This window comes from Hipposideros armiger, unplaced genomic scaffold, assembly GCF_001890085.2.
Source record: "Hipposideros armiger isolate ML-2016 unplaced genomic scaffold, ASM189008v1 scaffold_29, whole genome shotgun sequence".
Taxonomy (NCBI): domain Eukaryota; kingdom Metazoa; phylum Chordata; class Mammalia; order Chiroptera; family Hipposideridae; genus Hipposideros; species Hipposideros armiger.
In genome coordinates this window covers 6259604-6283763 of record NW_017731379.1, presented here as the reverse complement: position 1 = coordinate 6283763, position 24160 = coordinate 6259604, and the positions used below count along the sequence as shown (strand labels likewise).

Sequence of the window (24160 nt, the reverse complement as noted above, 5' to 3'; positions counted from 1 at the left end):
TAATATATTCTGCCACCCCTCCACTACGAGAGAAAGAGAGAGAGAGAGAGAGACACACACACACACACACACCCCACCCCCCACCCCCCACCCCTTCCTGCATGTGTCTCTTCTCACTTATTCAGTGGATTTTGTCACTTAGGCGCCAGCCCAAGCCAAGGCTGTGGTTGATTCCATTTTAGTTTATCTAAGTTCAAAAGTGAAGAATTTTTCTTCTCTATAAAGACACTCTATTGTTGAGGGGAATGGTATCAGCCAGTCTTCTCAATTCTTTTTTTACTACCATTGGAATGTTTGTAATCTTTTCTTGGGAAACATTAATACAGAATATCTAACAGCTGTATCCTAAAATATTTATAAATGGGCCTTTTAATGTTTTTATATTCTACAGTGTCATTTTATGCCTTTGTTTTATACACTTATCAATGTGTTTCTGACTTGGAAAATTCACTATCAGAAGCATGTGGTAAAAATATTGGAAACAAACTAAGAGCTGCACTTTTTCCTTTTAATTTGGGAAGATTTAAGACGAAGTGAGAGAGAAGTGAAGAAATATCCATACATTTATTGTTTCTTAGACAGGAGAGAAGAGTAGAGATGATGCTTTGGAAGCCATAAAAGGAAACTTAGATGGGTTTTCCAGAGATGCTAAGATGCACCCTACTCCGGCATCGCACCCTAAGAAACCAGGTAGTTTTAATTGTAAATTTTTCTGTTGTTGGAAGGTGATTTCTAGTCCCTGTGTGTTTTACTGGCCATTACGTGTGTGTGAAGAGTCAATGCTGAGCTCTTCCTTCAAGCTAAGTACAGATTTGGCTGTTTTACGTTTTACAGTGGGTTAAGAGCTCTGATCTGGATACCCATGTTGGGAAGAAAAACCTGTCTTCTAGTAAATGTCAGTATGACAACTTCACTTGTAAATCTTCTGTATAAATGAGTATGTTAGCATTACTAAAATCCATTCAGTCAAAGCAAGTGTAATAAAGGAGTTTGCCCTTTCATTCTCGTTGTTTTAAAATAATTTTACTTTTTATGAGCCATTTCAGATTTTATTCAATGTGATTAAACTTACAAATTTTTTAAATGCCACCTTTAAAGAAGTGATGGGGGGAAAAGCCATAGGTTTAATAATGCTCCTCATGAAATTTTAGTTTCTTTAATACATTTCTTTGTTTTTATTATCATTTATTATCACATAAGCACAAAAAAGTGCCTATTTAGAGCAGGGTAAAGTAATGTTTTGAGGGGGTGGGGATTGTGTGTGTTTTGAACATTTAGCAGTTGAAATCAGTCTTGTCTTTACATAACTTACCACATCCTTTTTAAAAATTTGATATTTGACATTTTTATCCTCAACTGATTTCAAGAATAACATTCCATTAATAGGTGAACAGTTTTCAGAAGTCATTCGGCCGATCAAGTATTAGTTTCTGCTGGTATATAGTACACTGATAAATTTTATCTTAAATCCTTATATTATAGTACCTTTTTTAGGTGATGTCAGGAGGGAATAATCTAATATTGGCACAGTAACCAGTTCTTGACTTTCTGGGACAGCTTTGACTGTTTTATTAATTTCACTTGTTAGATTATATACTCAGATTATCATTCCAAAAATATGCCCCAAAGTAAAGTATACACCGAGATTGAAAAGAGAATGGATATTAGCCATCAGATTGAGTTCAGAAAGGAAAAATCATATCTAAAAACGAAAATTAAAAGCTGAATAAGCTAGTCAAGAAGTAATTTAAGAATAGACATCAGTATACTATTAATCAAACTGGACCCAGCATGGAACTTCGGAAATTGGCAGAGAGGAATGGTCATTGTTAGGTAAAACACCGTTCTACCCAGATTTGAATGCCCCTTATTGACAACCAGGTGTAGTTTAACAGCCTCAATGTTAAATAATAAATTGGTGTTTTTTTGTTTTTGTTTTTAAAGATTTTTATTGGGGAATTGGGGGGATGGGAACAGCGCTGGGGAATTGGGGGAAGGGGAACAGACAAGTTGCTGTTGTTTTGTTCTTCAATCTAGTTGTGGAGGATGTTGCTTCACTGGCCCAAGTTGGCACCATCATTGCGCTCTTCTCTGGCGAGGCAGATCAGTCGCCGGCTTCTGGACGGCCGCTCACTGCGGCTGCTGGCCGCTCACGCTGGCTGCTGGCTACATACGGTACCATGGCAACCCACTGCCACAGGGAGTGCAGCCTACGCCGTCGCCGGCGACTCATGGCAGCCCAGCTCCAGGTTGAGCTGTCATTCAGCATCTTAGCTGTGGAGGGCAGTGTCACTGGCCCTCATATGTGGGATCCGAACCGGGGCCCTCTGGCATCCCAAGCGAGTTCTTAACCATCGCGCCACTCGGCCAGCCCATAAATTGGTGTTTTGATGTTCAAATAATCGTGTGAGTTCAAGCAACATGTGTGCAGTTAGCTCTTTCTAGTTAACTGCTTCATGCTTAGCCAGAAAAAGATTTTTCTGAAGCAAGCCCAAAGAAATTTCAGAGCTTCTCTAGTTGAGAGTCTTAAACCTAGGCATAAAGTGCTTGGCGCTTCCAGCCTTTTTACCACCAAAAGCACCTTTTAATTTTCCAGCCTAGACTATTTATCTTAAAATATTGAGTATACAAATTATTGATCATATAATTTTTATACCTATTAATCATATAGAAAGCTGCAAGAGTTTATAAGCCAAAATACATACTGCATACAATTAATATAATTCCAGTCAGATACAAAGAGACATTCATTTAGTCTTTGCAGCCTTATTGCTAATAAATATGGTCCATTTAAAAGTTTTCCATTGCTGCTGTTTTCTACCAGTACTGGTCTGAGAACCCAAGTGGAGAATTGAAACCCACACTCAGTAATCATTATTGGGAGGGTTGGAATTTATTGTGGCATGGATTTTTTTCTTTTTTAAACAAAATTAAGGCAATAATTTTGCTTACTCATTTTGCATCTTTCATAGAACTTTCAGTGCTTCCAGGCTTTATTTCACAGATCTGAAAGAGAAATGTAAAAAAGAAGCATGTAGTGTTCCCATTTTTCAGATTAGAGTCTTTTGAAAAAGACTGCCCCTTGTGATGTTAGACTTCAGTTAATATTAAAGCAATTCAAAGTAATTAAAAATGTGATGATATTGGTATTTTTAATGAGCCTCATATTAAATGTAGTCCCGGTAGAGAAGGTTTATTACATAAGTGAATGAATCTCACATTTAACAGTAAAAAGCCACAGTGATGTTTATATATGCCTTTTTAAACATAGTCTTCAGTCAAGGTTTACTTTCTTAAATTGATTGTTGAGTTGTTTGACTTAGCACTTCATAGTGTCCCAGTTTTGATGCTTTTCACAAGAAAACATCACCTTGGTAATGTGTTTAATCTTTGCTGCCTCTTTTGTAATTGTCATTGCTCATGTGATTACTGAAATGTGAACTATGCAAAGCGTATGGATTAGGCATGATATATCAAAAGTAACAAGTATATGTTGGCATAATGAAGTTTAATCATCAGAGCATATATCTGTCCAAAACGTCTTCAGGAGCATTTGGTAGGTTTTCTTATTTCTGATGTAGATTGATTTGAGGGAATATTATCCAGATATACAGATCACTTGAGTCGCAAAGGTAATCACCACTTTGATGTATATTATTAATGGTCTCAGGGAAAAAAATAGTATTAAATTAATAAAAGATGGAAACAAATTTTGAGTTTTGTAGTTTTCTGTTTTTGAACCAAATGCAAAATAGCTATAAAACCTCTTTTTTAAAAGACAAAAAAAAAATCATGTGTAACTAGACATCAAAGTGTTTTGCATTCACTGTATAATTCCATTTGACTATTGTTACATGGTATTTCTTGTTCACCTTCACTATTCATGTTTCAGTACATTCTTTTTAGAATTTTACTGCATCAGAATTTCTTTTCTCCCTGTTGATTTTCATTTCTGTGTGTTTCATTACCATTTTCCATTTTGCAGATTATCCCACAACATCTCATTCTACTAAAACTGTCTCCCCATCACCTGCCTTTCTTGATGAAGAAGAATTCAGTGACTTTATGCAGGGGCCTGTTGAAGTTCCCCCATGTGGGCCTTCTTCCACTTCCCAGCCTTTTCAGTCTTTCCATCCCACCACCCCACTTGGCCAGTTGCATACACAGAAGGCTGGAGCACAGCCTCTCCCTCCAGGTCAGATTCCAGTGTCTTTTGCCTTACATGGTGTCCCCGGGCAAATTCCTTATTTCTCTACTGCTTCAGCCTCATACAGTGTACATAGAACAGGTGACTCCTAGAATGTTAATGGAAGTAAGATAATCTAGGATCATTTATTTCTCTTATATAAGTAGAATAATACAAGGATTTTGGCAAAGAAGCGTACTGTAATATATGATTACTATTAAAATTCAAGATGAGAATCTAGATTTTTAAATTCTGGGCGGGGGCCTCACTTTTCAGAAAAGTGATTTAAAACTTTTGCTTCTCGATTAGGAGCTGTTTAAACCACCTTAGAACTTAAAAACAAACTGCTTTTTTCAGGAGATTACTCTTGTTTGGGAAAATCACCAATATCAGTTTCTTAAGAGTAATGAGCCAGGGAAAGCTGCTTTAGAAAGTGCTCTCTAATTCAGGTTCTTCATTTACTCTCAGTTTGCCCTCGGACAAATCTTTAAACATTTGTGTACTTCTGTTTTATCACTTGTGAAATAATGGGGGTGGGGAATAGTTACACACTATGTCTTGAGACTTAGAATACTGCTGAGAGGGGTCTTAGCTGACTTCTACTTAATCCAAGCTTTCTCAGTTGACAGATGTAGAAACAGGCCCAGAGAAAGTGTTACTGGCCAAGGGTCTTCCCAGTAGTTAGTGGAAATGTCTGTATCTTGTGTGAGTCGCCAGATTTCTAAGGTGATACTCCTCCACTATACCATTCTTCCTACTGTCTCATGGAATTCTTGAAAATCAAAGTAGATAATGATGTTTAAGTTCTCTAAAATCTCTTAAGTCTCTCAAGTCCTATACAAAGGTGTAGTGATTGAATTATTTCAGAATTCACATTATATGTGTCAGGGTCTTCCCTTTGGAATCTGGGGGTGGAAGGGCTGGCCAAGTTGCTCAGTTGGTTAAGAGCTCGCTCAAAAGAGTGAGCTCTGAGCAACAGCGGTTCAATGCCCGGCCTGGCCCAGCCTGGCCCGAGCTGAGCTGCTGCTGAGCTGCCAACAGGTGGCAGGATGGCTCAGCTTAAAAAAAAAAGAAAGAAAAGAAAAAAGAAAAGCCTTTCAAAGTGAGAGGCAACAAGAAGAATCTGGGGGTGGAAATGGATGCTTGAAAAAAATAGAAATTTGCCATTATATACAAATAATCCCTTCATACCGTTTGTTTAGGCCCTTCCTTGGAGGAGAAGCTCCTAGTATCTTGTGATATAAGTACATCTGGGCAGAAACAAATTAAATTAAATGCTTCTGAAGTTGGGCGCAAAGCCCAAGGCCCAGGTTCCAGTAAGAACCATCCCAGGTTAACAGCCAATAACAGGGGTGCTGTAGATGGACGTGTAAGTGGTACCACTACTGCAGAGGCAGAAAAGACTTCAGACCAAATCCTGCCCATTGAAGAGAGTGGTGAGCTCATGAAATATTCAGCCAAAAGTTCATTTAACCGAATGTTGCTCAAATGCTAACACCTTAAGCATTAATCTTAAAATGAATGCTGCTTGATTTTGCTAATTGAAATTTTGCTTAAAATATATTTCATGCATTTCTTTCTCCAATTAACCCCTACAATTTTGCTCTGAATTCCTTCAATACACTGTTACTCTTTTTAATAAATTTTTTGATAGCTTTTTTTAATCAGAATAATTCTTGAAATTTATTTTTATAAAACTTCTTTTTTTCCCTCTTGCATTTTGTGTTCTTCCATAAAGGTTGAGAAGTTAAAATGTAACTGGAAAAGTCACCAATGAGCATATAGTTTTGCTTCTCTGAAATAAATCATACACATTGCTGCCTAAAAGGTCAAATTTTTCTAAACTCAGTTTGCAGAGATGAATTAGAATGTGGCAGCCTATGAGGTAAACTTTAGGAGGATGTTTTACTGGACAAAGACAAAAGTCCCATACATCTAAGGCAGCAGTGTCATATTCAAGTAAAAAATACCAGGCTTTCTAAAGAAACATGATTAAAAGCTGCAAGTAAAGCTTAGGCAACTACATTTTTTTACATATATAATTTGTAAACCACCATCATGTTTTTTCTTTAATTTGTAGTACATGTGAAAATGGTGCAAGCCTGGTACAATTCAGAACATTGATTTGGTACATCGCAGGGTTTTTTTTAAGTTTACTCTTTAGAACATAGTTAATGTATGAATTGTTTAGAAACCAGATATTTTAGTTGTATTGGTGACTTTTTTTTTAGTGTCTTTAGCCAGTGCTCTTTTTATAAAAACCCACGACTCAGTGTGATTTCCTGATCTTCTACAAGGACCATGATATACATTAGATAATGTTCCTTATCTTCTAGGTGTGGGAGTATTTCCTTCACAGGATCCTGTTCAACCCAGAATGCCTCCTTGGATTTACAATGAGAGTTTGGTTCCAGGTAAAAGAGCTTCTTTGTCCAGGATTCCCATCTGGATATTTTGCTTTAAATGTTGTAAATGTAGTTTTGACTAGTTACTGTTGTGATTACAAAATATGCAGAAGGAATGGTGACTTTTTTCTTGTTTATTGTTTTTTGAAAGAGTACAGAAAATTAAATAGATCGAGTGTTTCTTAAGGCTGCCTCCTACATGAACTAACTATATAAATGTTGGAGAAATGTTTTGCTTTAATGTTTTATTGACCATCATATTACTTTCATTTCTAAAAGCTTTTCTTAGATTTATCATGCTTTAAAAGACATTATCAAATATTGATTTTGTAGGTGATTAATAACTTATCAAGCATAGTACGAACAGTTTAATGCAATTTTCTGAACTCTTGGTGATTGGCTTATATTTTTAAAAATATTCTCATGACTTTTTTGTCATGTGATAGTATATGAAGTAAAAGACCAAATGGCATCTTTTTCTACACTGGAAGATGATGTTTACTTTTTCCTTTAAGAATTACTTCTGAGCCAAAAAATATCACTAAGGTGCACATTTTGGTAGTGCTTAGTTGACACAAGGAAAAAGTATTTAAGCCATGGTTGATGTGCACAAAATAATGACTATTACAGCAGCATATGTTAATCAGTCTTAATAAATTGTAACTTATTCAGTTTGCTCTACTTTGCCAGCCCCTTATAAACTAAAGGTAACTTGCATCAGATCTTCTGGATTGGTTATAGATTAAAGTTGTTCTACACTTGATTAAATAAAACTCATGCAAGATTCCTGTAGCTGAACTTCTTTTTGGAAGAAACCAGTAATGTCTCTTTCACATCATAATCACATAATCACAAATTGAAAGGCTAACTTCCCAAACCAGTATGGGACTTCAGTTGTACATAAACACAATAAGTTTTCTTCCAACTGCCCATTAGACAGTTTGCACCCTTTCTTCTTCCTCTCTGTCTTCAAGGCAAAGAAACAGAATGTGGATCTTGGTATATTTTGGAGTTATATCCATGTTCTGCCAGCTTGCATTTCTTTCTTTCTTCTCCTTCCAAAATACATGCACACATAATTTCCTAGTCAAAATATGTGTTATCATGGACAGGCTATTAACCTGCAATCCATATTTAAATCATAGATGTAAAATTTTTGTTTTAAACATTTTTCTCTGTCTACCTTAGCCCTAACCACTTTCAGCCCCCTAAACTTCTCAAACTAAGGTTGCCAGATTTAGCAAATAAGCATAAGAACACCCAGTTAAATTTGAATTTCAGATAAAGAGCAAAAAAATGTTTAGTATAAGTATGCCCCATGCAATATAGGCATCCTGTATTTTATATGGCAACCCTAGCTGTCACAGCCTTTCTCACTTTTTCCTTTGGAAACCCCATTTTATTGTGAAAAACTCTCCAGCAGTCCCTTTTTTTCTGCTTCCTCACCTTAACTGAAACTGTGTCTTTCTCAATGATGTTTTCTCTTAAAGCTTCTAATTTATTGGGATAGGAAAAAGGTGGTATTGGTGTAATTCTTGCTTCCAACTGCTGTTTTCAAACTATTCCCACCATCATTACTCTACAACTTCTCTTTCAAAGTCCAAAGCATCTGCTTATACCATCTCCATCTCATTTTTGTTACTATCATCTACTGAATTAGAAGACTTTCTCAAAAAAGGCAACGATGATTGCTACCTTCTAAAAAAAAAAAAAAAGATGACTTTCTTTTACCTTTAGTACCAAATCTTCATCTTTAGGGCCAAGCTCCAACCTCTCTTCTAAGTTCCACACCCTAATTGTCTGCTGGATAGTTCCACTTGAGTATGTTTACAGCAGTTCAAATCCTGATATGGCTTTAGTTTTATTAAGGCAATTTAAGATTATTTTTGTACAAGCACAGTGACAACAAAAAAGATCAATCAGTTGTAATATGTTTACATTTGTAATCTGGTCTTGCCTTTCATAGATGCCTACAAGAAAATCTTAGAAACCACAATGACTCCAACTGGAATAGATACTGCTAAACTTTATCCCATTCTGATGTCATCTGGACTTCCCAGGGAAACTCTTGGACAGATATGGGCCTTAGCTAATCGAACTACACCTGGCAAACTTACTAAAGAAGAACTTTATACCGTTCTCGCCATGATAGCCGTAACACAGGTAGACATTGTATCCTTTTTATTTCTTTTTTTTTTTTAATTGGGGAAGGGAACAGTGTTGGGGAATTGGGGAAGGGGAACATTGTGTTTTTCCAGAACCCATTAGCTCCAAGTCAAGTTGTTGTCCTTCAATCTTAGCTGTGGTGGGCGCAAGCTCAGCTCCAAGTCCAGTCGCTGCTTTCAATTTATTGGGTCGTCGGAAAAGTCATGACGTATTTTTTTCTATGTTTTTCATTGCAAAAATGCGTCATGACTTTTCCAACAACCCAATAGTTGCAGGATGAAGCAGCCCACCATCCCATGAAGGAGTCAAACTGGCAACCTTGTTATTAAGAGCATGCGCTCTAAGCAACTGAGCCATCCAACAGCCCAACATTGTTTCTTAAATTAGATCAAATAAATTTTTTGTTTTAAAGATTTTATTGGGGAATTGGGGGAGGAGAACAGCGTTGGGGAATCAGGGAGGGGGAACAGACAAGTTGCTGTCCTTTTGTTCTTCAGTCTGGTTGTGGAGGATATCGTTTCACTGGCCCATGTTGGTATTATCATTGTGCTCTTCCTGGGTGAGGCAGTCTACTCGCCGTCCATTGGACGGCGGCTCACGGCAGCTCACGCTGGCTGCCAGCTGCTCACGCTGGCTGCCAGCCACTCACGGTAGCTCACAGCAGCCCACTGCAGCAGGGGCTGCAGCCTACATCATTGCCGGAGAATCACAGAAGCCCAGCTGCAGGTTGAGCTGTTGTTCATCATCTTAGCTGTAGAGGGCGCAGCGTCACTGTCCCTCAGGTGGGATCCGAACTGGGGCCCTGCTGCTGAGAGCTGGCGTCCCAAGCCAACTCTTAACCAACGCTTCAGCCAGCCCTCAGATAACTTTTTGATATAACTTGAAAGAATATGAATTCTTTTTTACTACAACCTTGTGGAATTCCTTGAACATTCAAACTTAGGTTATTTTCAAGATACAATACTTCAAAAATGAATGGTTTATATGAAGCACATACTAGCAAAATATTCCTTTGTTTAAAAACCTTAACGTATTAACATCCTCTGGCCAACTGTATCCCTTCTGAACTTGAAAGTTTGTAATAGTGAAATTACTCTTCGTCCTTTGAAGTCCTTATTTAAAATTCCTCTTGTAGGAATAGATATAGATGCAGTATTCTCTAACTGGTAGTAATTTTTCTTATAATACAAAATCATTTGTAATATATATAACCATGATTTGATTATAGTAAATTTGCCAAACTTGTCAGAGGGTGAAAGTGTCAGGATTGATGTGTTGGCCATTTCTTTGCTAAATTCTAGGTTTACATTAACCTTGTAACTTATTTTCTTGTATCAAATTCATGAATTTGGGAAAAGTTAGAGTGGTAACATACCAAGACTACAGGTTTTACATTTAGATGTCTCTTTGCCAGATTTAGATTATATGTGGTTGGCAATCCTCTAAAATGTTTCCGTTTTCCTCCTGTTTTGTGTAGAGGGGTATTCCTGCCATGAGTCCTGATGCTTTAAGCCAGTTCCCAGCAGCTCCTGTTCCAACGTTAAGTGGCTTTCCTATGACTTTGCCCACCCCAGTGAGTCAGCCAACTGGGCTCCCTTCAGGCTCTGCAGGCTCCATGCCGCTCAACCTCGGACAGCCAGTCATGGGCATTAACCTTGTTGGACCAGTGGGGGGAGCTGCAGCCCAGGCTTCCAGTGGCTTCATGCCAACTTACCCTGCAAATCAGGTAAATGGAAAAACTGCATATTCCAAGTAATCCCTGAAAGTGAATCTGGGCAACTTTTTTTCCAAGGATGCAGAGAAGATTACTGGATTATGATGGACACTTGAGGTGAAAATTAAACAGTATTAAAGCAATACAAAATTTAATTTTTCATTATTTAAAAAACATGAAGCAATTTGTCAAGCTTTAAGATACTTGAATTTTAGAACATTTATAAACATTTATAGTCCTTACATTTTAAAATCAAGCCTAATAAAGTTAATTAAATTCTTAGGCTGTGTCTTTTGAGGAAGCTGTTGAACATGAAATTAAAATGTGTCCGTTTATTTTTCACTTCTCGGATTACCAAAACAAATTTTTTTTTTATAAGATTTTTATTGGGGAATTGGGGGAGGGGAACAGCATTGGGGAATCAGGGAAGGGGAACAGACAAGTTGCTGCCCTTTTGATCTTCAGTCTAGTTGTGGAGGACGTCGCTTCACTGACCCATGTTGGTATATCATTGCGCTCTTCCCCGGGTGAGGCAGATCGGTCGCCGGCCCCTGGATGGCCACTCACAGTGGCTCTTGGCAGCTCACACCAGATGCCAGCCACTCACGGTAGCTTATGGCAGCCCACTGCAGCTCCACTGCAGTCTATGCCGTCGCCTCACGGCAGCCCAGCTCCAGGTTGAGCTGTTGTTCACCAACTTAGCTGTAGAGGGCGCAGCATCACTGGCCCTAATGTGGGATCCGAACCAGGGCCCTGCTGCTCAGAGCTGGCATCCCAAGCCAGCTGCTAACCAACGTGACACTTGGCCGGCCCAGCAAAAATTTTTTAAAACTAATTTTTACAATTAATATCAGTGAAAATGTAGGGAAAAGGGTTTATTGGTACAGCCCTTTTGGAAGGCAGGCTTGACAATAGTTATCAAAATTCTAAATGTCTGTATCTTCTGACCTAGCAGTCACACTATTAGGAATTTATCCCACAGAAATAGTAACTCAAATTATAGCAAAGATATACACAAGTATATTTGTTGTAGCATTGTTTGCTAGAGTAAAAAAAATTAGAAATAGCTAACTGTCTATCAGGAAAAGAAAGGTTATATAAATTTTGGTTCATTTATACAGTGGCATACTGTTTGATCATTAAAATGAATGAGGTAGACCTATGTGTACTACATCAAAAAGATGTCCAAGTCATAATTACATTTATAAAGTACAAAACAGTATAAGCTCAGTTTTCTATAAAGCAAATGAGCTTTTAACAGTACTCACTTCTAGAGCATGGGATTAGGAGTCAGTGTTCACTGCTGACTTTATATGTATGTGATGGATTCTAACAAGTTTATATCACTTTTGTAATTTGCAAACATGTATAAAGTGTGTTTTAAAGATGGCAGGTTCTCAGTATTGTTATTTAGCTATTTAAAAATTGTGTAGCTCTTTTTTTATTATTGGGGAATTGGGGAAGGAGAACAGTGTTGGGGAATTGGGGAAAGGGAAGAGCCAATTTGTTGTCCTTCAGTCTTAGTTGTGGAGGGCTCAGCTAGCTCAGCTCCAAGTCCAGTCACGCCTTCCTGCCACCCGTCAGCAGCTCTCGGCCACACAGCTCAAGGTGCCGTGTTCAATCTTATTTGCAGGTGGGCATAGCCCACCATCCCATGCGGGAGTTAAACTGGAAACCTTGTTGCTAAGAGCGTGTGCTGTAACCACTGAGCAATCCGGCTTCCCGTTGGCAGCTTGGGGCAGCTCAGCTTCAAGCTGCCTTGTTCAATCTTAGTTGTGGGTGGGCATAGCCCACCATCCCATGTGGGAGTCTAACCAGCAACCTTGTTAGGAGCGCATGGTCTCAAAAGCTGAGCCATCTTGCCACCTGTTGGCAGCTCAGCGGCAGCTCAGCTTGGGTGCAGCTCACTGGCCCATCTGGGATTCCAACCGGCAACCCTGTTGCTCAGAGCTCGCTCTCTTAACCAATGAGCCACTCGGCCGACCCCTGTATAGTTCTTTAAACCAGTTTTTTACCGTTTGTACAGGAAGTGTCCAAAAATACAAGACAGAATTCCTGACTTAAGCACTTGAGTCGATGTTTTATCTAAAAGGTGTTCTTCTAAAATTTGGCACTTGTACCTAAATGCAGAGAATTACAAGGTAGTGTTTGAGGTTGACAGTTGGAGATTTGTTATTTACTGTTTTATCAATTTGATGCTTTCTATTTAAATGTCCTCAAAACCTAGGTGGTAAAACCAGAAGAGGACGACTTCCAAGATTTTCAGGATGCTTCTAAGTCAGGATCCCTCGATGACTCATTCAGTGATTTCCAAGAGTTACCTGCTTCTTCAAAAACAAATAATTCCCAGCATGGAAACAGGTAGAAAAGAGTTGAATATAGTTAACATTGTGTTTAATGATTGAGAAAGAGGCACCCATGATGAGAAGCCTAAGTATCAGTAAGAGAGTTAAGGCTCCTTACTTGCATGCTTTTCTTCATTAATCCCTCTTTCTTCGTAGTTTTACTCTTCAAACTTCTCTCCCCATTGTCCGTGTTAAATTTCAGCTCCTACCATTTCCTCCCAGTACACATCTGCTTGGGAATATTGTATCTGCCTGCGCTAAACCTGATTTATTAAGCCGAGTGCACCTGTGCAGTGATGACTTTATTTTCTTGTAATAGATCCAGGTCTTCAGCTGTTGAAAAGCTTTTTAGGCAGGGGCACATAATTTGATATTTTGCAATATAATGTACTATTGATTTTCCACAGAAATCATAATTCAGAAATCTAAATATGATTATTCATGTGTCTTATATTTGAGATCAGTGGCTTTTGGGCCTTCATATTTCTGTTTTGTTTGTTTGCATAGACAGTTGCATAAACATCTATAATGTTTTTTGTAGTAGCTTAACTTTTAGGTACAGTAACTGATTTAGTATGTTCTCAACACTTTTCCATCATTTAAAAAAAATGTTTAGATATTTCTTCCACAGAGTGAAACATACCAGACTTTGAGTAAGCAATGTGAATTTCTTTTATTATTTTTGGGACTTGTTTTTGTCAAGATACATATTCCATTTCTCTTATGTTACTATCTGTGCAAGTCCATTCATCTTGTCCATCTTAACCAATTGAATGTCTGTTAACACTTCCTGCGTGTACATTGTAATAAGAATTGAGGGATAGGAGTTATAGAGGATTACAAATTAGGGAAAGAATTATTCTGATTTTAAGAATATATCAAACACAGGTAAATGACACGTAGAAGAAGCATATGAGGGCTGTGACTTTTAAAGTATTGGGACTTCTAAGTCTGCTACACCAGCACATGTATCCTCACAGACACATAATATTTCTTTCTCAGATCCCTTCCTTTGAAAAAAAGGTTATATGTTCTACTGTTATCTAGAACATATCTGAACGACCCAAGGCATCTCAAATTACCTGCATAAAATTAAATTCATTGTTTTCCTACTTAAAGCTAAATAAAAATTTGTTAAATCATAGTTTTCTTCCTTGGTGAATCGTGTCACCATAAGGAGACACCAGATCAGAAACTATTTATTTTTGGCTCCCTCTTCTCTCCTTTACCACCATCAACTCTGTGAGCTCTGCTTGGCATGGAAAAAGGCTGTATGTGTGATCTTGCTTCTGCCTGCTCTCTAAACTATTGCTCTTCCCACACAGCTTGTACTCCAATCATGCCAAAATGACTTCAGATTCACCATGCTCTTTGAAGCTTATGGCTTTTTACATTCTGTTTTCTTCGATCTGAAATTCTTTTTGTAGTTAATTCTAGTTCCATTTCAAAAATTGGTTTGATATAGGAAGTTTTTACTAACCTCTTTTGATCAGTTCCCACCTCCAAGATGAATTAAGGGCCCCTCCCTCTCTACTGTCAAGGTGCCTTATGAATATCTGTGCCCTATTTATAATTACTGGCTTACCTAACTGTTTCTCTCATTAGGCTGTAAGTACCTGAAGACAGTCTTTAATGTCTATGTATGTAGACATGGTCTACATATGGTTCACGATATGTAATTAATAAAGGTTTGTTGGGTGATTATATTAACTATGAAAGTCATAAACAATTTATCAAATTGGTGGTTCATTCCTCTGGGGAAAATCCTCTCTCAGTAGATGAAAATAAAATGTGGGCATAGAAAGTTTCAAGATGGTGCCCAAACTTGAGATACGAGGTGTGATAAAAAAATGTGAATGCTTAAATTTTAAAAAAATTTACCATAAAAGACACATTGTCATTAATCTCCCTCAAAATACTCTCCTTTACTTTGAACACACTTATCCCATCATTCTTGCCACTTTCTGAAGCAGTTCTGGAAGTCCTCTTTCGTGTCTTTAGTTGTGCTGCCATGACTGCCTCAATGTCCTAAATATATTCAAAACCTTTACCTTTCATGGTCATTTTGACTTTGGGGAAGAGCCAGAAGTTGCCAGATTCAGTGAATAAGTTGGATGAGGACACACCGTAATGTTTTTATTTGACAGAAATTGCCGTACCAGAAGCGATGTGTGACACAGAGCCTTTCCGTTGTGATTAGCAAATATGGTGAATGCTGCTGCTGAGTGCCATCCGATGAACGGAAAAGAAGGAATTTCCAAAATGGGAAGCAGCACGTCAAACCTTAGTAACAGTGTGTGACAAGTTTTTTTTTGTTTTGTTTTGTTTTAAGATTTTATTGGGGGATTGGGGGAGGGGAACAGACAAGCCACTCTCATTCCATTCTTCAGTCCAGCCGTGGAAGACGTCGCCCCACCGGCCCATGTTGGCATTATCATTGCGCTCTTCCTGGGTGAGGCAATCGGTCACCGGCCACTGGACGGCCGCTCACGGCGACTCACGGCAGCCCACTGCAGCCCAGCCGCAGCCCACACCGTCACCGGCCACCCACGGCAGCCCAGCTCCAGGTCGAGCTGTTGCTCACCATCTCAGCTTCAGAGGGTGCAGCGCCACTGGCCCTCATGTGGGATCCAAACTGCAGCCCTACTGCTCAGAGCCGGCACTCTTAAGCCAACTCTCAACCAATGCACCATACAGCCGGCCCATTGTGTGACAAGTTTTAACTTGTTCGGTGCAGTCATTCGGGTGTGAGTTACGGTTGAGAGAAGATGTGTTTTAAAGTGTGTCATAAGTCATCCTCCATCATGACAATGCTCCATGTCACACATCACTTCTGATACGGCAATTTCTGTCAAATAAAAACATTACAGTGTGTCCTCATCCACCTTATTCATGGGATCTGGCACCGTGCGACTTCTGGCTCTTCCCCAAAGTCAAAATGATTCAGGACATCGAGGCAGCTACGACAGCGTAACTAAAGACACTCCGAAAGAGGACTTCCAGAACTGCTTCAGAAAGTGACAAGAATGATGGGATTAGTGTGTTTGAAGTTAGGGAGAGTATTTTGAGGGATGTTAATGGCAATGTGTCTTTCACTGTAAAATTTTTTTTTATTTAAACATTCACCGTATTGTTTGATTATACCTCGTACGTGGGGTATTAGCAATTTTGTGTCACATTATCTTCAAATAATAGTTTATTTTCATATATAGCCATCCTTTACATTTTTCTTTTCCAGTTCTGATTTGACTACTTCCATTCTTGCCTTGCATGAAAACATTTTGCTCATGTGTAAGAATCCACTTTTGTTGTTTACTTATTCATTCAGAAACATTTAGCATCTTTTATATGCCAGACATTGGAATAGGTAGTAGAAATACAGAAGTAAAAAACACAGTTCCTAATCTCAAGAAGCTTTGTTTTATCTGGGTATTTATATTATCTGATAAAGCTCTCTTAGGATTGGTCCTTAAATGTGTGTGTATGCGTACATAATGAATTCACTAATTTATGATAATCTATATTCCATATTATGAGTTTATTTTAAAAGGATATTTGTTAAATTGCCATATGAATAGCTAAGCCTAGGTGAGACCACTTTGGGCAGTACTTTTAAGCGGAAAATGGGCATTTGTCAGAGAGGATGGAAAGGCAAGGAAGGTGTTAGAAGTAGGCTGAAGTGGAGAGTATTGTTAGTCTGTGAAAAAAAGACAGTTAAGAGTGGCACCAATTGCAGGATGCCTTATGATTTATTAATATAAAACATTTAAGAAATAAGTAGCATGATGAAAGTGATTCTTGCTACTGTGTGTGGGATAAATTCAGCTGCTGTGGTAATCCTGTTGTGAGATGATGAGAAGTACTCTGGGTTTAGAGTTATAGATACTGAAGTGTGTATCTGAGAAATTGGTTGGACTCAGTGTTGAACTCAATGTCAAAGTCAAAGGAGAAATAGCACTTGAGCTGGCATAGAAGGGGACCTGGAAGATAGTAATATCATTCATTTATCCATTCAGAAAATACTTAGTGTGTATCAGGCACTGGGGAGCCTAGAATAATAAACAAGACAGGCGTGGGGCACAACTGATTGAATAGTTAAAAAAGAATTAGGGTGTTGGGGTTTTGAGTTGGTTGGTTTTATTTTGCTTTTTTTTTTTAAAGATTTTTTTTTAATTGGGGAGTTGGGGGGATGGGAACAGTGCTGGAGAATTGGGGGAAGGGGAACAGACAAGTTGCTGTTGTTTTGTTCTTCAGTCTAGTTGTGGAGGACGTTGCTTCACTGGCCCAAGTTGGCACCATCATTGTGCTCTTCCGGGGCGAGGCAGATTAGTCGCTGGCCTCTGGACGGCCGCTCACTGCAGCTGCTGGCCGCTCACACTGGCTGCTGGCTACATACGGTAGCCCATGGCAACCCACTGCCACAGGGGCTGCAGCCTACGCCGTCCCTGGCGACTCACAGCAGCCCAGCTCCTGGGTAAGCTGTTGTTCAGCATCTTAGCTGTAGAGGGCAGTGTCACTGGCCCTCATATGTGGGATCTGAACCGGGGCCCTCTGGCGTCCCAAGCCAGCTCCCACCCATCACGCCATTCAGCCGGCCCTTATTTTGCTTTTTAAATGGGTGTATTTAGCACGGTGAGCAACTAAGTAAAACCATCTACCACAGCTACATGAGTGATTGTAAAACATAAATGGATTCAGTAGAACAAAAGCAAAAGAACTTATTTTGGTGGCCAAATTCTTTACAGTCTTATCTTTCAGTACAATGTAGGTTTTTAAATTTTAAGATAATATGCCTCTCTCACTGAGTATTTTTCATTAGTATTAAAGAGTACAAATAACTGTTTTCATGTTTAGACAGATAACTGTTTAACTGGCATAAACGCTTTCATGGTGATTACTGTTTGTGTTGTGTTTTTTTTTTAATAACTTTAAAGAAAGAACTGGGATGAATTATTCATTTGTAATATGCATAAAATTACCATCTCAGTTATAGCTTTTTTGAATGGAATTTTATTTTGTTGACTTCAGTCAGCAGTACCTTATTATTTTGAAGATCCCCTATTTTTTTCCCTCCAATTCTGAAAATAATTTTAAAATTAGTAAAATTCAATTAAATGTCTCATTTAGTAGGAGATTTTACCAATGGGCCTTAAAAGATCATAGCTAAAGTTGGTGGGTCATGAAAAACAAATAGGTGGTTCCAACTTTGTGTTATTTTCCTAAGACATTGATTACCTTTATTCCTATGTAACATTCTGTTAATTACTTACAGAACTTTTAAAAATCTGCCTGTAATGTATACGTGATGACCTATTTGTCAAGATCAGATATGTGGCTGCTGTTTGGCAGTGATGTGAAATTACAGTATCTGATAGCACTGAGGACCCCTGTTAGCATGCATTTACAAGAACTGGGTTTCTTACCTTGCTTGGAGGCCTCTGATAAGAAGATTTAAATGACTGTGGGAAGATTTTTGCTCCAGGGCAAAGAACTCAATAGAAATCCATTTATATAACTGTGTGTCTCTGTGTGTGTGTGTGTCTGTGTGTGTGTAGTATTGAATGACACAAACCAGTTTTGGAATGCAATCATTCATATGTAAAGACTGTTCTTCCTGGGAGCTGCCAGGGTCTGATAAGAGGGAAAAAATAAGCAATGCTTTTATAGTATGTGTTTAAGCTGCCCAAGAATTACCCACACAGATACTACTCATTACACTATATTTCCATCCAGGGAGAAATATGTCCACAGGAAGAAGTATCTTTATCTAATTTTGAAGTGATTATTGTTTTGCTACAAAGATAGCTTCTGGAACCTTGTAAAAATGCAAATTGTATTAACTCCACCACTGCTTATCAGATGTGTGAGCTTCTGCCAGTAAGCAATGCAATGTGATCAAAAGACGAACAATTTACATCTTGACTTGAACAACATTTCATAAATAAATTTTTATCTTAACTATTCCACCACTGCATTCTGACCGCATTTTAGAGAATAATTTCTATTAAGGTTAACATAATTTACTTGAAAATATTGGGTATACCTGTTTGAAGCAGTTCACTTTTGCAGTTTTGTAGACCTTAAGTTAAAATTGTAGGAGGTCATCATTCTATAATAATCTATTTCCAATGCCATTCCAATTGTTTTTATGGCTTAAAGAGATTATTAGATGGTCAGCATGGGTATAACACCTCTTTAATCAAGAAAAGAATTATTGGTTGGTTGTTGTTTCAATATATTTTTTTAAGAAAAAGGATATTTTTAGTCATTTGTGGTAAAACACATGCACATGCACACACACGGCTAGTTTCTAACTTTTAAAGCAAGGAACCCTGGGTTTTAATCAGGTACCTGTATGCCATTTTAATTTTACTTCTATTTGATGATAAGGGAAGGATTCAGTGTTCTAGTCATTAAGAAATACTTGTTTTTTCCCTTTCAGTGCCCCGACTTTGTTGATGCCACTTCCTGGATCTAAAGCATCAGCTTCAGTGGATAAATATGCTGTGTTTAAAGGAATTGCAGCTGACAAGTCCTCTGAAAACACGGTTCCATTTGGAGGTAAGCAGTTCATAAAGTCATAAACCTGTATATGTAAATCTTCGTTTTTAGTGGTGGCCTTTTATGGTAAATGTGTAAAATGCTTATACCATATGCTGAGTGTGTCTGGCTATCCCAGTCTGCCCTACTTTCTTGAGTTGTGACCTCAGGGTCCCTAACCTTACTTGAGCTTCTGTCTTTTCATCATAGAGCCTGGTGATAAATATCGTGCTTTCAGAGAACTTGAACAGACAGCAGAAAGTAAATCTTCAGGTAAGGTTTTGATTCCTTAAATGGATAAATTATTTCAATTTCTAGTAGAAGAGATCTCTGATGGCTTTTTCAGTGATGCTCCGGAACATGCCTTTGTTTTATTATGTGGGTTTTTTTGCCTTTTTTCGTGTGTGTGTGTGTGTGTGTGTGTGTGTGTGTGTGTGTGTGTGTGTGGCAATTAGAAGGAAGCAAAATGTGGTTCAGTTACTGGAAATTATTTCCTGAAATGTAGGGCAAACCCCAAATCGATGCAATTTTCTCTGAAGATGGTGTGTTCCCTTTCACCAGCAGCCTTCAAGCCAAGTTAGACTCCTGTATCAAGTGGAGGGCTGTGACTATTTCCAGTTATTTTAATGTTCAACACGACTTGACTTGAACTGTTGGCAGTACAGCAATCTGTGGAGCGTACAAAAGGCAGCAAGCAGTCTTTTGTTTTTCAAGATTTTCAAAATTGGTTGTAATTTGGTAAGATGAAGTGAGAGGGGTTTATGTGCATATGTGGTTCCCGTCTCCGATAGAAGGGCTTAAATAGAGTGAAAAGGAATATAGAATTAATTTGAGAGCCATATATGTAAAGACTGAAAGTTATGTTTGTGGTTAAATGCTACTATAAACCTGATGTGTAAGGGTTTAGGTGATCCATAGGCCAAATTATGTCCTTCAAAGCTTAACTGCGCATGCTGTGCAATTTGTGTACTCTAATGAGGATTTCTTCCTGGGAACAGTAACACATTCGACCTTTGTGTACTGAATGCTCAAATTTGGAACATCTTTCAACAATCATTTGTTCTCACCCTTCTGCCCAAGGGATGGCATTGGGAGTGGGGCGGGGGGTGGGGGGTGGGAGGAGAATATAGGAAAGGCAACGTACGTGTGAAAGAGAGTGTACTGCTTAAATATCTGTAAAAAGGGAAACTCACCTCTTCTAAAAATACTCAGTCCCTTACGGTTCTTAGATTCTAGAAATGTTTCCTTGTGTTTCATTCAAGCCTTTAGGACGTAATAACTATTTCTTTCTCTGTACCTGTATTAGGTAGTAGGATTACAAAGATAAACCCTAGAGGAACTTTTGGCTTGTTAATTTGTCATTTACTCCTAGCAATGCTTTCCTCAATTCTTGGGCCAAGGCAAGCTTGGAATAAAGAGCATGGTGTAATATCAAGGTTCTTTGTGTGGTATGGTATTGAGGATCATACAATATGTATGTTATTCCTGGGAAAGAAAGTGGTGCAACCAAAATGTAAGCAGCACCTTAGTCCTGCTTTTACAGTACTTTAGTAACAGAATCCCAGATTGTTGTTGTCATTTTTGTTTGCTTGCTTTCATTCCTATCTTTAACTGTAAGGCCTTGCAAGTAGAGATGCCAACTTTGTTCATTTTAGGAGAATATATTTTATTCTACTTGCATTAAAAATGCACTTGCTTGACTTCATCAAAGTATGTTAGTATCTTAGAATTTATGAAGAATCTTATAGTATTATGTTCAGAGCTGTGGGTTTCTTGACAGAGGTTAATAATATTTCCTTTTTTCAACAACAAAAAAAACAAACAATTCAATTAAATGGGCAGAGAACCTGAACAGACACTTCTCCCAAGAAGACATTCAAACTGCCAACAGATAAATGAAAAAATGCTCAACTTCATTAGGTATTAGGGAAATGCAAATCAAAAGCACAATGAGATATCACCTCACACCTGTTAGAAATGGCTATCATCAACAAGACAGATAATAACAAGTGTTAGAGAGGCTGCGGAGAAAAAGGAACTCTTATACACTGCTGGTGGGAATGTAAATTGGTACAGCCACTATGGAAAACAGTATGCAGGTTCCTCAAAAAAATTAACCGTAGAGCTACCATATGACCCAGCAATCCCTCTCCTGGGTATCTACCCCCAAAAATCTGAAAACATTTATAAAGATATATGTATCCCAGTGTTCATTGCAGCATTATTTACGGTGCCAAGATGTGGAAACAACCAAAGTACCCTTTGACAGATGATTGGATAAAGATGTTCTCTCTCTATATATATATATATACACACAATGGAATTACTACTCTGCTATAAGAAAAGATGAAATAGTGCCATTTGCGACAACATGGTTGGATCTGAGATTATTATGCTAAGTGAAATAAGTCAGAAAAAGTCGAGAACCATATGACTTCACTGATATGTGGGATATAAAACTGAAAACAACAAAGGAGCAAGACAAACAAACAAAAAAACAAAACCTCATAGACACAGACAATAGTTTAGTGTTACCAGCTGAGGAGGGGGTGGAGGAAGGGGGTCAAATATATGGTGATGGAAGAACTGACTCTGGGTGATGAGCACACACTGTGATACACAGCTGATGTATTATACAATTGTACACTTGAAATCTATGTAATTTTACTAACCATTGTTACCCCAATACATTTAATTTTATAAAGAAAGAAAAGGCTTTAGCAAAAAAAAAAAAATTTTCCTTTTTTCCACCCCTACAATTTAAACCATTAATTAAAGTCAATGAAGAAAATGTAGGGAAGTGACACTTCTTTATTGAACTTTTAGCAAAAAAAAAAAGATCTCTTTTGAAATATTTTTAGGGCCTAAAATGTGGCAATTAGGGAAACTTATGAGGATTCAGAAGTTAACTGAACAGCTCCCCATGAAGTAATATGCTCAATACCTTCAGATATGCAAGCTTCAAATGACTGCAACTAATTTACCCAAAAATTCTCTTTGTTTTTGAACTTGTAAACCCACCCATTTTTATTTCTTTTTAACTCTTTCACCCAGCTTACATTTCTAATGGAAACGTTAACAATTCATCAGTAAGTTTAGTTTGCTGTGGTGATTTCTTTCAAAAAATAACAAAGCAAAACTTGTCAATTTCACAGATATTTCAAAGCAGCACACCAAAAATTTAGGCTGTGAGAAAATTGGCTGCTTATTATTTTTTCATTTACAGAAATAATACAAATATTATCAGTGATATACTTGCCTAAAGTACCAAGGTGATTTTTTTAAGTTTTATATCTGCTTCTCCTGTCAATTTGTGAAATTGACTTTAGTTTTATTGATGGTATGTCTTACAAACATAAAATACAGGAATTCTGAATGCTTTCCTCTTCTTCTAAAATTTCCCTAATAATATTAAATAGATTTCTCTGTGTTGATGAATTATGCTGGTAAATGGGTTAAGTATCTCAGATTAGAAAGAAAAATCAGCTTCCATTGTTTTGTTTGCTTATTTCATATGATATATCAATGTATATATCATGTTATGTGCACAATATATTTAAAACGTATTGTTTTAATGACAATTTTAAGAAGTGAATTTTGGTTTTAAGTACATTTTTATAGTTCATATGCTTCTATATCTCATTTTTAGGGAAAAATTGAATTTCAAAAGTAGATGAATAAATTAAAGCTTGTAATTTAATTTAAAGCTCTCCAGATATGGCACTCATATTTTTAAATAATAAATGATATTGGTATAGCTATATTTATATTTGGTTTATCTCTGGTTTTCATTACCTAGTATAACCTAGTGGATTTAATGGAAGACCTTCAGACACCATTAGAAAACATTATCTGCATCCTAGACTCATAACTTTGAATGATAACATTACTATGATAGTAAAGAATAGAAAACCTAATAAGAATCATGGCTCCAGATTTTTATCAGTGTCTTAACTGAGTCTATTCAATTACTTGTGAAAAAGACAGTACCTATTTCCTCTAAAAACTTAATTAAAAAACTTTCAGTAACCTCATACTAAGAGTAGTACAATATAAGCTAAAGTTTAAATCACATCCTTTGAATAATAGAGTTGATATTTTTAATTTTAATAATAGAGTTTGTATTTATTCAAATCCCTATGAATTTTAATAAATAAGAATAAGCACTCATTGGTAGAGTGAGATGGATGATTTCAAGAAAAACCCAAGTACTCACAGATCGTTTTTCTGTGACATTCAGCTTATTTGTTCAAGAGTATAGAAAGAAGCTGCTTTAAAATGTGCCCTTGGTCAGAATACTTTGTAAATAAGTAGATACCTTTTCAAAAATTTTCATCAGAGTTGTCTTCAAATTAATGCCTACACATGCTTGAGCAAGACCACCTGGTATCTAATGATATGCTTAACATGCCTAGTTGAGCGAGGTGGTGTACGTCCTAAATATTAGGTGCAGGACTTCTCATGTACTTCATTGATACCTGTGATATATTCTTCCTGCTTGATCACCATGTAGCACATATTTTCTTTAAAGGGCCACTATTTTAATATGCCTCTCTTCAGTAACCTCTAGCACCTATTTTTTATTCTATTGGATGCTTGGCTGGCTAGCCATAGTGAGAAAAAGTCCTGAGAGCGTGATTTTGGCAAACTGAAGGATCTGGCACCAGGAGACACATCACATTAAAGGAGTAAATGAAAATGAGGTGCTCTCAGTTGGATTTTTATTTTTTTCCATGTCACTAGCCTTCAATGTAGAAACAAATAAGTGGTTTCTAAAGGGGTGTTTAGTAGGGTTAAAACTGTG

The 24160-nt window shown here is 37.6% G+C and overlaps 1 protein-coding gene across 9 annotated transcripts in view; it reads left to right on the top strand.

The window, feature by feature from the left end:
* The window catches only part of SYNRG (synergin gamma), an 81573-nt gene that overhangs the window by 27495 nt on the left and 29918 nt on the right, over positions 1 to 24160 (top strand). For 5 of the 9 annotated variants that reach the window (XM_019636693.1, XM_019636695.1, XM_019636692.1 and 2 more), the window contains exons 6-12: positions 579 to 690; positions 6523 to 6600; positions 8558 to 8754; positions 10235 to 10483; positions 12699 to 12832; positions 19259 to 19377; positions 19567 to 19629. In XM_019636693.1, coding sequence (XP_019492238.1) covers positions 579 to 690; positions 6523 to 6600; positions 8558 to 8754; positions 10235 to 10483; positions 12699 to 12832; positions 19259 to 19377; positions 19567 to 19629 — 952 coding nt within the window. Of the gene's footprint in view, positions 1 to 578; positions 691 to 3985; positions 4196 to 5388; positions 5623 to 6522; positions 6601 to 8557; positions 8755 to 10234; positions 10484 to 12698; positions 12833 to 19258; positions 19378 to 19566; positions 19630 to 24160 lie in introns of all 9 variants that reach the window. The other 4 variants (XM_019636689.1, XM_019636688.1, XM_019636690.1 and 1 more) reach the window with 3 other exon arrangements.